Source organism: Globicephala melas, chromosome 2, assembly GCF_963455315.2.
Source record: "Globicephala melas chromosome 2, mGloMel1.2, whole genome shotgun sequence".
In the NCBI taxonomy this organism is placed as follows: domain Eukaryota; kingdom Metazoa; phylum Chordata; class Mammalia; order Artiodactyla; family Delphinidae; genus Globicephala; species Globicephala melas.
Window position 1 is genome coordinate 51,119,035 of NC_083315.2, and position 17,215 is coordinate 51,136,249.

A 17,215-nucleotide genomic window follows, 5' to 3' on the forward strand; every position below is an offset into this window, starting at 1 on the left:
TGTGTGTGTTGCTGCTGGGAGATGAGACAGCTGGGCGGGGACCTGCCCCTGCTCCCCTACAGGGGGATGGCCCTCCTGTTGGGCCTTCCCCTGCAGTGCCCTGTGGGAATGCCAGAGATGCCCATGCTTGACTCAGAACCCTGGGAGTGCCTGTGCCCATGGCTCATGTCACACGGATGGCCTGCAGGTGTCCTGAAACCCCCTTTCCTGTTTGCAGCCAGCAAGACTAGTAGCTACTGTGTGTGGATGGCCTGCTGGGTGTGAGAACTGCCCTAGATACCTTACATGTGTCAGTCTTTCTTTAACCATCACATGACGTATGGGTTGTGGTTTTCCATTTTGTAGATGAGAAAACTAAGCCTCCAGAGTGTCTTCAATTCAGGCTTCCCTAGCAAAGTACCACTGACTGGGTAGCTTAAACAACAGAAATATATTTTCTCACTTTTCTGGAGGCTGGAAGTCCACGATCAGCGTGTGTCAGTTTCTGGTGAGGGCCCTCTTTCTGGCTTGCAGACAGCTGCCTTCTTGCTGTGTTCTCATGTGGCAGAGAGAGAGAGAGATAGAGAGCCCTCTAGTATCTCTTCTTATAAGGACACTAACCCCATCATGGAGGCCCCACCCTCATGACCTTGTCTAAACCTGACCACCTCCCAAAGACTCCATCTCCTAATACTATCACATTGGGTGTCAGGGCTTCCACATATGGACTTGAGGGGACACAATTCAGTCTGTAGCACAACGGTTGACTGATGTGGTCACATGGCTACTGAGTGCAAAAGCCAGGTCTCAGCCAGCACTGTGGAATCCAGCACTGGGGCCCGGGGGCAGTACTATGAAGTCCTTAACTGCCACACTATGGCATCTTGTGAGGTCCACATGGGGACACAGCCACCCTTGGCCCTGCAGGCTGTCCTGGCTGGGCTGAGATTCTGGAGGTCTTCCTCCAAACTCATTAGAAACACAACTTTTCCTAGGGTGTTTGTATGGTCACACAACAAGGCCAGTTCAGCAGAGAATGTTTCTAGGAAAACAGTTCTTTTTGTTCGTTATCTTCTGTAAGGTGCAGGGGGAGGTGTGGACCTGTCCCTCAAGTTCAGTCACCAGCCCTCTTTTTCAACCTGAAAACCAGGAGTTCTAAAGCCAACAACACTCACAGATATATCCCTCTGGATACTGTCCCATAGAACTGGAACAAATATTTAGGTTGTTTTAAGTGTAATATAACTTTTTTCTTCAGCTTGATCAATCTATATTGACAAGTGCTCTTTGAGTATAGATGGTGTGAGATGGGGATAAGAATTGCCACAGAGGCCAAGACACATTTGCAGGAGGTGAACTAAGTAGTCTGCTTACCTGATGCCCTTTTTTGATGAACTACTGTATACATATGATATGCATATATCAGTCATGTAAGAGTGTTTTTACATAGGATTGAAAAAGTAACACATCATCAGTGGAACAGAGTCCAAAAATAGACCTAATATAGGAATTTAATATATGATAAATGTGGCATTTCAATTTAGTGGGGAAGAGAATATTTTATTGTTTCAATAAATAGTGCTGGTATAACTGCTTGTCCAGCTGAAAGGGGGGAAAGCACAGCACTAGATGCCCTACCTTACATCAGTTACAAACATCCCCATGTGGATGTTAGCTTGAAGCATAAAAGAAAAATAACATTTAAGAGAATAAATGTATAATATGGGAAAACCTTTAAAAGCTAGGTGGGAAATCCAGAAGTCATTAAAAAAAGAGCAAAATCTTGGGTGTTGTAAAAATGGAAAAACTTTGTTCAGTAAAAGGCATCATAAACAAAGTCATAACACAAACAGACTGAGAGGAAATATTTGCAACAAAAATTGTTGCAACATAAATTGGCTTCAGCCCCTAATACACAAAGATGGCTTACAAATTGATTTTTTTTTTTAAAGTCAAACCCAATAGGCAGAAACTGGGCAATGGATATCAACAGTTCACAGAAAAGGAAGTCCAGATGGCCCAGAAAGAAAGGAAAGGCCCTTAACCTTGCTACTAGGGAAATGCAATCTGGAATTTCATAACTGATCCTTTTCAAAACAAAGGGCCTTAAGACTTTGTAAATTGAGTCCAGACACAGGGATTTCACTTGGAAGGAAGGAGAAGCAAACACTTTTTTCTCATGGATGCCCAAACAGGAGGGTAGGCACGAAAAGAGCTGCTAGTGTGGATCTCGGCCACACTTCCATCGCTGTGGGTCAAGCCTCAGGGGTTGCCGTTGACTAGAAAGGTGTCTCCAGTCTAGAAATGCAGAGCATAGAGATGTGCACAAGGAGGTACACCCAGCACCCTGCAGGAACAGCCACTTTCTCTTGAAACTGCCAGAGTGCAAGGCCAGAGGCACACAGTGAAAAGTGGGACAGAAACATGTACCTGTGTTCTGGAGGCCCTGCTGGTGGCCCGCAGGAATGTGTCTGGAGCTAGGGGAGGGGCCACACCTCTGGGAGTTTCCCTGGCAGAGATGGATGGTGCTGTGCTGTTGGCATATGACAAAAGCCTCTTGATTTTTTCAATTTCGAGTAGAAAGTTGAGGCCCACGCCTGGTGAAAAGGAGAGACCCGCTGCAAACCCTTTTCCTCAGCAGGGTTATTCTCTCAGGCTGTTGACCTCGGGTAAGGGATTATCTATACTTGTTTGCAGATGGATAGTAAAACTCCAGGTAGATTTATGTACATTCAAGTAGTCATGTTGGCACAGTGGCCTTGTCCAAAAATAATTTGGACAGCCATTTTTACAGTAAAATTCAGACCAGCTGAGTCATAAATAGCTTATGAATAAATAATTACGGCTCATAAATACCTTGAGCTGTGCTCTGCCCAGCCCAGTTTCCAGAGTTTCCATTCTGGGCCAGGAGGTCTGTGTCAGGTGTTGCCTCTGTTTGCAGTATAAATCCTTTATTCCATCCATCCGTTACTTAAAGAGGCTTCATAAACGCCAAGGTGAAACTTTAAAATTGGAAAGCACAGAAGCCATGTGTTCAGAACGTGTGTTCTGGGAAGAAAGTGAGCCTTTCTTATTCTTGATGTTCTTTCCATGGGAATTAGGGCTGAAGTTGATCATTCTTTTTCATTGGAAAAAAAAAAAACTCTTTTTGAACATTTTTCTTGTAGAACAAGGACTAGTACAAAGCTGTCTTTAAAAGTCTGTTACACATTTATTTCCATAGGGGCCATTCACGTGGCACTAGCTGGGCAAATTTTCCAGGCGCCAATATCTGTATTCCGTTATCGTCTCTCCCAGAACATTCTCTGATACCAGGTTACCCCATTACCATTGAGACTGCAGCTACATGTGTGGAGAAAAGCCAGAGTTAAGGGAGGAGCTGTGATCAAGGGCAGAGGAACGTCGTTTCAGCCCTGCAAAAGAATTCTAGCTTCTCTATCTCATGTGTCTGGCAGAGAACCGGCTGAGAGGGCTTTGAGGCAGTTGTTTTACCTTGAATTTGAGCTGAAAGGGACCCTCAGGGGTGTGCTCTCCCTGCCTTAGGAGAAAGGAAAAGGAACTTCAGAGATTCTGCTGCAATCCAACCCTCTGATTCCCATCGGTTTCCAAGCCCTCCCCACATTCTTTCTCAACTCACACACTCTGGTGCTGTGGAAACAGCAAATTTGATGTGATTTTAATAGTAATCTCATAATTAGCCTAATTAATGAAATCACTTAAATATACTAGAGTTGACTTGTTTTTCAGAGAATGCCATCCTAGGAAGCATAAAAACCAAGCTCACATTATTATTTTTCAGTTAACTAGCTTTTTTATTTGACCAAGTAATACATGTATATGGTAAACAAAATTTCTGAACTGCACCAAAGGCATGGAGTGAATATTCAGTCTCCTAGTGTTACCAAAACAAACTCAGGTCCACTCGCCCACATGCAGTAAAGCCAATCTACTGACACCGGGTTTTAGTGAAGGAAAAGTGCAGTGTTTATTGCAGGCACCAAGCAAGGAGTCCAGGCAGCTAGTGCTCAAAAGGCCTGAACTCCCCAAAGGCTTTCAGGGAAAGGTTTCTAAAGACAGGGTGAGGGAGGGGGATTATGGGGTGTGTGATCAGCTCGTGGACATTCTCTTGATTGGTTGGTGGTGAGGTAATCGGGAGTCAATCTCATCAACCTTCTGGTTCCAACCGGTCTGGGGACTGTGTGCTTGTGGGCAGCATACAGTTAACTTCTTCCACCTGGTGCGGGATTCAGTATCTGCAAAACAGCTCAAAGGACATGGCTCAGAATATTATCTATAGCTCTTGAGGAGGAACTAAAGATCCTTGACTTTGTCTAATAGCTAAACTATTATTTTGTCTTGCTTGACTGTTTTCCTTTCTTTCTGCATTTTCTCAACTTCTCTGATGAAATGTACTCTTTAGAACTTGGGGAAGCCTAAGAGGCTACAATTTTTCTACCGACAAGGGGCAGGAGGAGGACATGGGGTTGGGAGGGTCTGTTCTGGGAAGGCCCCATAGGGTCCTGCTCCATTACACTAGTAATTCCCTTCTCCAGAGCAAACTATGGAAGTTGATGTGTCCGTGGTAGCAACTGTGTTTGTGTCTGACATACATTATAACATATACACCACATATGTGTATTTGTGGTATGTATACACATGCCTATAACAGCATGCAATGTATACATATGGTTGTGCATGTGTGGTATGTGTACACATGCCTATAACACCTTATAACATATGTGCATGCACATAACTTCATATGCATGCATGTGTGCATTGTGGTGTGTGCACATAACATCATATAGCATACATATGTGCACATATGTGTATTGCACGTAACTTCGTGTAACACATGCATGCGTGTGTGCATGTGTGGTGTGTGCACATGCACACAACATCATATAGCATGCATATGTGCATTGTAAGGTGTGTGCACACATGCATATAACATACCTAAATTCATGGGAGGGTGTTTGATCTCATGTTTGCATATGTTTTGTGGTACACAAGTTAAGCCTTCTAGATACCTAATTCCACACCTTGCTTTTTTGATTTACCAATAGCTCTTGAGTATCTCTTCATACCCATACATGTAGACCTGCCCTGTGCTTTGTAATAGTTGTATATAATCCCATTACTCATTTAACCAACTCCCTGTGGGTGGACATATAAGCTGTCTTCTACCTTTACTGTTACAAAGTGTGCCACTGAGTGTGCTTGTTCTCACATCTTTGCCATACGTGCCAGGATGTCTGTAGGACTGTTTCCTGGAATTAGAATCCCTGGGTCCATGAGATGAGCACCTTATTCTGATAGACTTGTCAAAAGTGCCCTCCAGAGGTTGTACCAGTTTATACACCTCCAACACTGTGATGGTCCAGAATTATTTTTCAAATGTACAGTCTGCTTTGCCATTTCTTTGCAGCATGTGTACTGGAATTTCCTGCCTTCCTAAGTGAGTCTTTGGAAGTCCTTTGTCTGAATGACAACCACCTGGATGCAGTCCCACCCTCGGTTTGCCTACTGAAGAGCTTATCAGAACTCTACTTGGGAAAGTAAGTACACAGCCAGAGCAGTTGCACTGGCTCTTCTGGCCCAGGGAAGCAGAATGTCCTTGTGTAAACCACCTGAGGACACGGAAGCCAGGGAGAAATAATCCACCTATGTACCAAGAAGCAGCAGTTGGATTTTCAGAGCCAGGCTTAGTCAAAGAGGCGAGGGAAGGGAAGGCAGAGGTAGTGATACAATGATGCCTTCTTTGCTATTTCACTCATTTATAATGAGAAGGACTCCTCAATCATCCATCCTTTCATTTACTAAGTTCCTACTGCCAAGCACTGATGGGGGATTCAGACAGTGTGCAAAACTTGATGAAAATATAAAATAATTCAGGTTACATTGCCTTGTCAAGAAGAGGCAGTGATCATCCTTAGGATAGTGTAAATGATAGAAAAGATGGGAAAGTTGGGGGAGGGGACCCCGTTCTAAGCCATAGGGATTTGCAGAAGACAAAGCTGCCATTTGTACCACTGGCTTCCCAGGGAGAAAGGCTTTGGAATTAGTATTTAAATGGAACACTTGAAATCAGGGCCCAAGATGTTGGGCTTGGGGTATAGACTGTCAGTGGCCCCCACAGGCCCCAGAGGCTGATGGGCTGCTGTGTGTGTGTTCTTCCATGGTGTGTGTGTGCCCTCAGCAATCCTGGCCTCCGAGAGCTCCCTCCTGAGCTGGGGCAACTGGGCAACCTCTGGCAGTTGGACATTGAAGACCTGAACGTCAGCAATGTGCCTGCAGAGATTAGAAAAGAAGGTAGGGCTTCCTCAGCGTCACCCCCTCGAAAAGGCACTCAAGTCCAGTTGTTAAGGACCTGGGGTGGAAACAGCTCGGGAACCTGTGGAGCCCACCTCTGGCTCCCGTGTTTGGGAAGATGCTGTAAAGTTATCCAGAACTCAATGGTTGCTCTGGACCGTTGTATTGCAATTGACCATGTGATCAAACCAGCTATGACCTGTAGCAGCAAGGATGCTGTCTTTAGATCCTTGACTTTTAGACTTCACTTCTGGGGTGATTCATATCACGCCTTCCCTCCATAGACCCAATAGTCTTCTCAACTCACCCAGTTAGAACACACAGAAAGTGTTCTCTCCAGATAGGACTTTGTTTCTCAAGAGATGTGAGCATGTTCCCACCTATATGGCAGCAGCAGCATCCACCCTCCCCAACTGTGATTTTGCACAGGCCCCAAAGCAGTGCTGTCTTATCTGCGTGCTCAGCTGCGGAAAGCGGAGAAGTGTAAGCAGATGAAGATGATCATCGTGGGTCCTCCGCGTCAGGGCAAGTCCACCCTCCTGGAGATCTTACAGACGGGGAGGGCCCCCCAGGTGGTGCACAGCGAGGCCACCATCAGGACCACCAAGTGGGAGCTCCAGAGGCCGGCTGGCTCGAGAGCCAAGGTCAAGGATGGTTGGCGTGCAGAGTCCCTGTGGGAGGGAGGGAGCTTCCAGGGCCCCTTATCTCTCCTCTCCAGAGAGCCCAGGATTTTCTCAGCCTGGTATCTGAGGCCCAGGATATTTGCAGGGGTCACTGTGTGTGTTTCAAACCAGCTCCTGCCAAGGGCAGTGAATAATTTCTTAACGTGTCCTTGTAGTTTTTCTGTTATAGCTAAGCTGAGGTTCCAGGCCAACCCTGGCTGACAGTTAGACTGCTTTGATGAGCTTTTAAAGACAGCAGTGCCCAGGCCCCAAAGACTGTGATTCAGATGGCCTGGGACGGGGCCCCTCCCCAGAGCTGAGAATGAACTACTGCTGTAGGAGTGAGATATACTAATACCTGCCCCTAACAGGAAGGCTGAGAAGGCAGCCCCGGCATGAATGCACTGTCCTCCTCAAAACCTGCTTTCACCCCAAGTTCTGAAAGGTCTAGTTTCTAAGCCCTAATTAAAATGAGTCCTTCAATGAACCTATTAATCATCCTGTTTTTCATTCAGTATTAGACAAATGAAAATTGTCTTGCACTTGAATCAGAGAAAAGAGCCTGTGGAATATTGGTGGGATGGACTATAGCACAGGTCTGAGCTATTTCTCCCGGCACAGGGGGTGAATACATGCCAATGATGCCTCCCTTACCTGTTGCCGTATTTGTGGGTATACGTAGCCACACAGCGATACAGGTGCAAGGAGGCTATTTGTGGAAAACTCAGCGAACTTGAGGCCAGAGGCTGCACGATTTTCCCCACAGCCCCCAGCACAGGGCGAGCTAGAGATCAGTTTTATTGCAGAGTCTTTCACACAAAATCACTTGAAGTCAGGGAAATCCAATTTGAGTCATGAAACATTTAAGCTGAATGTATATTTTAATATGGACTCAGAAACTAGTTCTCTAGAGAATGGAGATCTGCCCATTAGGGCCAGATAATTAACACCAGCCCTGCCCCCTTACCCAGAACACCCCAGGAGTGAACCTAGCTAACGCATGTCCAAAGGTTCTCGAAAGTAACCAGAATCTGGATTCTCTCCTGCTTTTTTAAGCAATTATTCCACGTCACTTTCTTCCAGCAGTTCTTAAGCAAATAGCTGTCCGAGGTCTGAGGGGTGAATTAGTATTTCCACTTTTCCTGACCTTCGGCTGCCCCCACTTCCTTTCTGACATCATTCATGTTTCTCCCCACCCCTTTCATTGAAGGACAACCACCTGATCTTGTGAACACTGAATTCCATAATTCTCTGTGTGGCTGGGCCTTCAGCCAGTTTAGAACAGCTGTCCATTTTCATCTTTACACCAAAAAAGCAGGTCAGCACGCTGTGTCTTGGAGTCCAAACTGCAGCATGGTGTGAACGATTCTTTGCCACAGAAAAGTGCAGCCTTAGCTACTTGGGCCAGACCCTGACCTCATAAAACGATAGAGAAACCACCATTTACACAGCCTTTCCCCAGAGCCCAACAACTAATCTTTTGTTAGATTCCCACATCAGGGCCATTTCCCATCATCCTTGGTGGGCACTGCCCTCTGACCTGCACAGTTCAGAGGCCTGTCTGCTTGGCCTTGCCCTCACTTGGATGGAGGTTAAGCCTTGGTGTGAGCACTGCCGTCAGCCCCTGGCTTCTTCTGGCAGGATGTCTCCTAACAGTCTGCAGCTGAGATGGAGGCAGACAGTGCCCTCCGACGTTCTGCAGACGCCTCTGCCCACGGGACCCAGGCTTCCAGGACCCCCTGCTCCCATAGCAGTAGATGGAAGCCCCTAGAAGCCCACCTCCAAACCGCTGGGCCCCCGTCCCTCCCTCAGATGGCTGGTTCCTGAGAAAAACAGCAGGACAGGCTGTGCTTTTCCACGGCTGTGCCTTTACCAGGCCCCCATGTACAACGTTCAGAGTGATCAGTTATCTCAATTTGATTGACTAAAACCCTGGTTGCTAAAATGTCTCCCTGTTGCTGCCTTGTTGCTCAAGTAGGTTGAGTCTGTGGAGTTCAACGTCTGGGACATCGGTGGCCCCGCCAGCATGGCCACGGTCAACCAGTGCTTCTTCACAGACAAGGCCCTGTATGTGGTGGTTTGGAACCTGGCACTGGGGGAGGAGGCTGTGGCCAACCTTCAGTTCTGGCTTCTCAACATCGAGGTGAGGGGGTGCCAGCCCTTCAGCTCTCAGTCCTCAGGACATTGCAGGGGCCCCGCCGCTTCTCAGGGGGAAAAAGGAAAAAAGGAAATGGTTAGGGAGAAATGCTTTGCACTTTGCTGGGCTGTCACGAGGCCCCAGAATCACAGGTCACTGTGAAGTACTTAAAACCCTCCTGGGCCACATGGTTGATGGTGCTCTTGTACTTTTCTGCTTCCTTAAATTTAAGAGCCCCACATCGTGGACCCAGGAGGGGAACGGGGCTCCCCTCTTCCAGTGGAAAGGTGACGTGGGCCAGAAGCTGGGGCGCTGTCTGAAGGGATCAGAGATGGAGGCCCCAGGGAGTGTCACAGGCCCTCACACACCCCCTAGTGCGTGGCAGGCCCTCGAGGTTCTCAGAGAGGAGTGTGGGGTGCAGCGGGGTGATGGTTGAGGGCCAGGCCGTACAGGGTTGGCACATCCACCACCTAGGGAATTGTTCCCGTCCCCAGCCAGACTCTCTCTCACAGGCCAAGGCCCCAAATGCCGTGGTGCTGGTGGTGGGAACACACCTGGACTTAATCGAAACCAAATTCCGCGTGGAGAGAATCGCCACGCTGCGCGCCTATGTGCTGGCGCTCTGCCGCTCACCCTCCGGGTCCAGGGCCACCGGCTTCCCGGACATCACCTTCAAACACCTACAGTGAGTGTCCCATGGCATCCTGCTCGTCCCCACCTGTCGCGGGGCTGTGGCTGCTGGCCCCTCACTTGTCCATCTCCCTGGGGACGCCTGCTCTGCCTGCAGAGGGCTCCTGAGGCAGGGGCTGTGCTCCTCTGTTGCCCTGTCCAGGGTGAAGGGTGGCAGCTGGGCCCCCAGAGCAGATGCAGCCCTAGGGAGGGTGAGGAGCTGCCAGAGGATCTGCAGGGCAGGGCCTGGAGACACTCTCTGTGCTTCCTGTCCAAGCCTCCCCACCCCCAGGGCCAATGCTGAGCGTGCACAGCCCCAGTGGGACCACGAGATAGAAACTCAAATACCACCCATCACATTTGTTGATCATTGATCAAGAACAGACCCCAGGTGTGGTCCTGGTCCTCCCAGTGTATCTGAGTGGTCCAGAGGGGCTGAGATGGGGGAGGGCCACAGGGTGGGATTCAGGATGGGCCAGTGCTGGTGGGACCAGTGTCCTGGGCATGTTGATTCTCCCACTCCTGTCCTTGGATTCTCACGACAGCTCTGCAGGTTATGGAGACTGTTGTGCCCACTTTGAAGATTATGAAACTGAGGCTCAGCTAGTAAGTGTTCTCTGAATGCTACCCTGGTGGCTCTTGGGTTCCCTCGCTCTGGGTGAAGTGCCATGGGCATTGCTGCATGGGTCAGCCTGGAGACATGCCATGTGGCTCAGAGTACAGGATGGGGCTTTCAGGAATTCCTCGAGTGCCCTTGAGAATGCCCCCTGGGGCCTGCGATGATAGGAGTGCTGGCTCTGGGTCAGAAACCTGAGTCCCACCCAAGCCTGCTCCTTTCCAGCTTGTGTCCTTGGGAGTCACCTTGTGCCTGCATGCCTCACTTTCCTCCTCTGTAAAGTGGGCACGTTGGGAAGACAGACTAAAGCAGCACATTGTGGTGCCCCCAGCACCATGCTTTGCATCAAGTAAGGCCTCATTAAATTTCTGTGTCTATCTCTCATGAGTTTTCTCAACTTGCCAGTGTTTGGGACGAAACACTTAGGAAAACAGAGGCACTGCAGTACTTGTCAGAGAGGGGAGGTACGATGAATAAGCACGGTTCTTTTTTGCACTCACAGCGAACTTTCCTGTAAGAGCCTGGAAGGTCAGGAAGGGCTGCGGCAGCTCATTTTCCACGTCACGTGCAGCATGAAAGACGTGGGCAGCACCATTGGTTGCCAGCGACTCGCGGGGAGGCTGGTGGGTACCTCTCATCCCCTTGAAGCCAGAGGGGCCTGCTTCCCATGTGTCAGGGGAACTGTACCTCCCTCTCTCTTTCTACTGTAAAACACATGTGCTGTATATAGTGTGTGGTCCCCATGTGAGCAGTTTCTTGGGGGAAGAGAGGGGTGGGACAGTGACAGGAAGCATTCCACCTACTCAGTCCTCTGGAGGGTGGCAGGCGAACCAGGCTGGCTGGGCACACCTGAGGGCCCAGCCTTTCCCACCTGTCCCAGATACCCAGGAGCTACCTGAGCCTCCAGGAGGCCGTGCTGGCAGAGCAGCAGCGCCGCGGCCTGAGCGATGATGTGCAGTACCTGACGGACAGGCAGCTGGAGCAGCTGGTAGAGCAGATACCTGGCAATGACATCAAGGACTACGAGGACCTACAGTCCGGTGGGTGGGCTGAGAGGGTGGGCAGGGAGAGGGGATCAGGTGGGTACCAGCAGGCACAGGCACAGGGCCCTGGGGAGGGGCACTCAAATTTTTCACCACTCTGCGCATGTCTGCAAATGACTGCAAAGACACTTCAGGTATCAATTTCGGGTTACAAATCAATTTTAACGAGTAAGTGAATTTGCAAAGATGGAATCCATGAATAATGGAGATCAGCACATTGGCAATAGTTACAAGATGCCTCTTGAGAATATGTGAAGGGCCCCATGTGTTGGGAGTGTTGGTTGCTTCCTAAGAAGAATCTGTAAGCTGGCCCCCTTAGGAGGAGGTCATCCAGAGTCCCTTTTGCCCTTTGTTTGACACTGTTCCCTCATCCCCTCCCCTGAGCAGCCATCAGCTTCCTCATTGAAACCGGCACCCTGCTCCACTTCCCGGACACCAGCCACGGCCTGAGGAACCTCTACTTCCTCGACCCCATTTGGTTGTCTGAATGTCTGCAGAGGATCTTCAACATCAAGGGCTCCAGGTCGGTGGCCAAGAATGGGGTGATCAGGGCGGAGGACCTCAGGATGCTGCTGGTTGGGACCGGCTTCACGAAGCAGACAGAAGAGCAATATTTCCAGTTCCTGGCGAAATTTGAGATAGCCCTGCCCGTCGCCAACGACAGGTGAGGCCACGGACTGGGCTGTGCCGGTTGCTCCCTAGAGGAAGGAATTAGGGCTGGGACCACTGGTGGCTCGAGCAAGATTTCCAGGGATGGGCCATGATAATGACCTGCCTGCCTGGGCTGGGGCAGCAGGGTGTGGGCTTGGCCGGTCCCCCGGCTTGCTGCTCCTTCCTGTGCCTTGGATGTCCCTTTTCAGGGGGTTCAAAGAAATCCATTTATTGAAAAGGTGTAGGAAAACATGCAAAAATAGCAATGGCATTAAAGGTAACTTTGGGAAGTTCACGCTTTGGGAGGTTGATTGCTTGGTTATTTGATGAATAAAAATGGAGTAAGTAACAAAGATGTGTGTGCTAATTATACAGACCAGCTTCAAAATGCAGGGAGGGCAGGGGCTGGAGGGGCATGTGGGTTAAATCTGATGATGCTCTGACCTAAACCAGCTTGGTTCTCAGGGCCTCCTTGCCCTATTTTCAGTTTCAGCCATTTCCTGGGTCTGATGCTGATGTTGGCCCTGAGGCAGTAGCCAGGATGCCAAATCCACAGACCTTTTCCATTCATCTGTCATAGAACTTGTCACCACCCTGCCCCTCAACCCCAGAGCTCTGGGGGGATGCCCACAAGAGACTCCCAGGGAGCTGCCCTGGACCCTGTGTGGCCAGCCCAGCAATTCCATCAGCACAGACTGGGTCTCCTGGGAGCCAGCCCTGGGCCATCTCTCTCTGAGATTTCCACTTGGTCTTATGACTATGGGAGGGGGCCTCAGTTCTTCCTGTTCCAGCTTCATGACGGCCAAGATTGAGTCCTAAAAAGAGAAACCCCAAAGAGGAATTCAAAACCCACATGATCCCTCACACCATGGCCCCGGTGTATCCTTGACTTTGGCCCATGAAAAGGCACACAGTGAAGCAGCCTGTGAGTTTACAACACTGCCAGAAGCTGACAATTTTCTGGTTATTTTATCAACAGATTAGAGGAATGAGGAGATATTAGCACTATGTAAAAGCAAGTCCCAACCTCCTTTCTTTTCTCATCTGTAAAATGGGAATAATACTCTTATCTACTAGTATTATAGTCATTGTGAGGATTAAATTTGATAATACATGTAAACTATGAGAAGTGTCTCCTGCACCTGTGAGCTTCAAGGACATCAAGGATTATCAGTACTGTTATTGTTTCCATCTTTGTGTTAAGTGTTCATAGCCAATGGTGTCTGGTTCCATCTAAAGTCAGGAGTGTCCAAGCATTTTCCATCTTAGCACAGGTATAATCGTTCCCTTGTGCCCCAGGGACAAGGAGTTCCAGCTCCTCGCACCATAAGGTTTTATATGGTCAAAGCCACTATCAACAAAAACAAAGGCATTTGCTGCTCCTTTTAGAGCATAGTTTTCAACTGCAGCCCTGAAAGCTTCCAGTCCCTGGGAAAACCTTCAGGGTATTTCTGAACCTCCCTACACTTCTGAGTGTTTGTGTACCTTCCAGGGGGGACTCGCTGGCTCTCAGCACTCAGGGAAGGCTCCTGCCCGACTGCTGAGACAACCTCAGGGACATACTGTGAGCCGGCTCCGCAGTGCCCAGGTCTTCACAGACTTAATGTTCAACAGGCACATGAAGAACTCACCTCTTAATTCCCCAGGCTCTTCCCCTGGGACAGCCTTGCCCTACCAGTGATCACTTTTAAGGAGGTGCCAGTGGTCTCCCAGGGCTCCGCTCACCTTGAGCAGGGCTTCCATTGCCAGTCAGTTTAAATCTCTTCACTTGCCATGCTGGCTTCTAAGTCTCCTCTGCCTTCAAAAATATTGAGCACCTGCTCTGTGTGCTGCGTACTGGGGCACCTGGGTGCAGAGCGTGCTCCCTCCCCTTGCCCAGGGGACACCTGCCAGGTAGAAAGAAGCAGGAAGCTGCAGCACACAGGCAGTGTAGGGGCTCCTGTGAGATCCAAGCTGAGCATGATGCAGGCAGAAGAAGCAGGATAAATCACACTGGGCACTGACGAGAACTGCCTATTTGGGGAGGTCAGAGAGATAAAGAAGGACTTCTCAGAACTTAAAGGACTAAATCAGGGCATCTGTTGGACATCACCTGGCTGTGGAGAGAGGCACTCTAGCTGGGGTAGTTGAGAAGGTCCTTTCACCCAAGACCTGTAATGGCTGAAAAGGACCAAAAACTTCACCATCTGCCCCCTGTCCATCCTTCTCTAACCCTTTGAGGTCAGTATCCATTCTCTTCCCATGTCAGGGAAGCAGAATCGCAATGAGCTTAAGCTGTGTGCTGAAGACAGAGCCAGGATCGATCCCTGGGTGCTCTGCCCACCAGGCTGTCACTGAATTTTCCTTCTACAATACTTTCAGCGCTTCCTTTCAGAAAGTTCTAAAGACGTTTTATAGGACCTAAACTGATGTATTTTTAAAGGATTAGGAGAGCTGAAGGCAAACCTTTAAGAAAAGGGCACATCCAAGGCTCTGCCCAAGGCCGCCTTAGCTCCAGGGCACACAGAAGATGCTGGTTGTCAGGGAAATCTTAGAGGGACCTCCCCCGTTTCAGCTGTTTCCAAATGATCAGTCATGAATGGCTCACTGACACTGTGATTCAGCGCTTTTATGAGTAAGAGTGCTCTCATAAAACATCGCTCTTTTGCACAAACAGCCTCATTCGAACTTTTAAGGCAACTGTGTTGTTTCAACTGGTCAAGAACAATAAATAGCTTCTAAGGCCAAAAACATTTCTCTGACCCCAATATCTACATTGTCCTTAGAACTGTGCAGCTGTATTTGTTTTTCCTTCACCATCCAAAGTTAATTTTAAGTGACTCCCCAGTCGCAACCCAGTTTACAGAGAATTAACTACTATTTGCTCTGTTTATGACCACAGATGTTTCCATGTCTTCTCTTAGCCGTATTCTAGTCTCTATCTTAGAAACGTCAATAAACAAATTCACTGTGCCTATCTTCATTTTCTCTTGGAGCATTTATTCGAAGCATATAAACTACCCCCTCTATCTAAAAATAAGATTCCAAGGCCCTGGAAGGAAGGCACCCAGCAGCCTGAGCTGTTTCAGCAGAGCCTGCCCCAGGCCAGTCCATCTGCTGGGGCCAGGGCCCTGCAGCAGAGCTCAGGCCCCTGGTTCACCAGCCCCCTTTGGTGTGTTTCAGCTATCTCCTGCCACATCTTCTTCCATCCAAACCTGGCCTGGACACCCACGGCATGCGGCATCCCACAGCCAACACCATTCAGAGGGTGTTTAAGATGAGCTTCGTTCCAGTTGGCTTCTGGCAAAGGTTTATAGCACGGATGCTGATCAGCTTGGCCGAGATGGACCTTCAGGTAGTTGCATTTTCTGCATGGGGCAGTTTTTGCTTGCATGCGAGGCACTTGCAACTGTGCCCTGGTGGGAGGGAGGGAGGGAGGAAGGGAGGGAGGGAGATGCCGTTTGCTGGAGGAGCCTGGCTGAAGACCCTTCTCCTGCAGCAAATCTGCTGACTTAGGGCCCGGAGGCCAGTACAGCATGGCTGCCTTCTCTCCTCTAAGCCACAGACCCATTTGAATCATTCTGTGAATACCAAATCAGTGCCTAGCTGGCTTGGACAGAATATCCCATCAGGGTTCTAATCTAACCAACATCAACATCCCCTGGAGGGCTTGTTAGAACACAGACAGTTAGGCCCCACTTGGGTTCTGGCTCCGTGGCTATGGACTGGGACTCAAGAGTCTGCTTATCCAACCACTGCCCCAGGTGATGCTGCTGGTCAGGGACCACACCTCGAGAACCATGGCCTCAGAATCATGGCTTTACCATTCAGGCTGTGACTAGACTCCCCTAGGGAGCTCTAACAGACACAGACCAGACACAGACACAGACCACTAAGTCAGAATCTGTGGGTGTGGTAGCCAGGGATCAGTATTTTTTAAAGCTCTCCAGGTGACTCCACTGTCCAGTCAAGCTTGAGAACCACTGGCATAGAACGTTAACTTGGTCTGGGAGCAGTGAAGACCTAACCCAAGGAGTTCTTTTCTGTGGGTTCACCTGGTGTTGTGTTGAAGGAAGTCCCAGCTGTCAGTCAACATTCATTTCATGCAAGACAATAACATGGAAATAGTGGTTGGCTAGAGTGGTGGTTCTCAAAGTGGGGTTCCTGGGCCAGCAGAATCAGCCTCACCTGGGAACTTGTTAGAAGTGCAAATTCTCGGGCCTGCCCCAGAACTGCTGCATCAGAAACTCCAGGATGGAGCCCAGGGCTCTGTTTTTCACAAACCTTCCAGCAAATTGTAACTTACTTTACAGTGTGAGAACCCCTGACATAAGCCAGGACTGTTGAATAATTGACATTAAACTCAGTATGAGTTTGCTTTTGCCATGTTCTATTTATAAGGCCCTTATGGAATTAAACTTCTTGTATTAAGTAAAGATATTCTTTGATCTTCCCATTTTACTGAAATGTTCAAAAGTAAATGGTAGAGCCTGAAAATGCTTTGGCATCTTCTCTCACAGCTCATGTTAACAGGAGGGAGACTTGTTAGCAACACAGTTGGGTGCACTGACAGATGGAAAGAGTGGGCGCATGGGTCACTCTTCCCTCCCTTTGAACTCTTCCTCCTGCCACGTTCTAAGTGGAAGGTCACCAAGCACCAGCATCGTGTGAGGCCTGAGCTTCCAAGTGGGCTCTGTGGCTGGCGGGGTGTGGGCCCAGCCGGGTGTGGAAGCAGGCGCCCTTCCTGGCAGCATCCCTCACTCAGAATTAGGAAAGAAGTCCTGTTGAAGTTCAGATGAGGAAAAGGAGTTCAGTCTCAGAAGTATCAAAGGCATGCAAATTCAAGCATTGTTAAGATACCACTTGGCACCTATCAAATTAGCAGAGAGCTAACAGCCAGCCCCAGAATCAGGAAAGTTCACACACCATGGTCAGTGAATATACAGCCTATTCACCTTGAAAGCAATTCCTCACTAGGCATCCAGAGCCTGAAAATGTTCAAACCCTTTGACCCAATAATACTACTGCTATAAATCTGAACTACAGAAATCATTTGAAATCAGAGAAAGCTCTGTGGTTTTTCATGTTCATCTGGGCTATCTGAAAGAGCAAAAGATTGGAACCAACCTAAAAGTCCAAAGAAGAGAATGATTCAGCAAATTACTATACT

The 17,215-nt window shown here is 48.9% G+C and overlaps 1 protein-coding gene across 1 annotated transcript in view; it reads left to right on the forward strand.

Moving 5' to 3' along the window:
* The window catches only part of LRRK1 (leucine rich repeat kinase 1), a 122,734-nt gene that overhangs the window by 78,517 nt on the left and 27,002 nt on the right, over nt 1–17,215 (forward strand). The window contains exons 13-21 of the mRNA XM_030873103.2: nt 5,405–5,534; nt 6,176–6,288; nt 6,718–6,932; nt 8,929–9,093; nt 9,600–9,772; nt 10,875–10,995; nt 11,253–11,412; nt 11,803–12,079; nt 15,229–15,400. Coding sequence (XP_030728963.1) covers nt 5,405–5,534; nt 6,176–6,288; nt 6,718–6,932; nt 8,929–9,093; nt 9,600–9,772; nt 10,875–10,995; nt 11,253–11,412; nt 11,803–12,079; nt 15,229–15,400 — 1,526 coding nt within the window. The remainder of the gene's footprint in view (nt 1–5,404; nt 5,535–6,175; nt 6,289–6,717; nt 6,933–8,928; nt 9,094–9,599; nt 9,773–10,874; nt 10,996–11,252; nt 11,413–11,802; nt 12,080–15,228; nt 15,401–17,215) is intronic.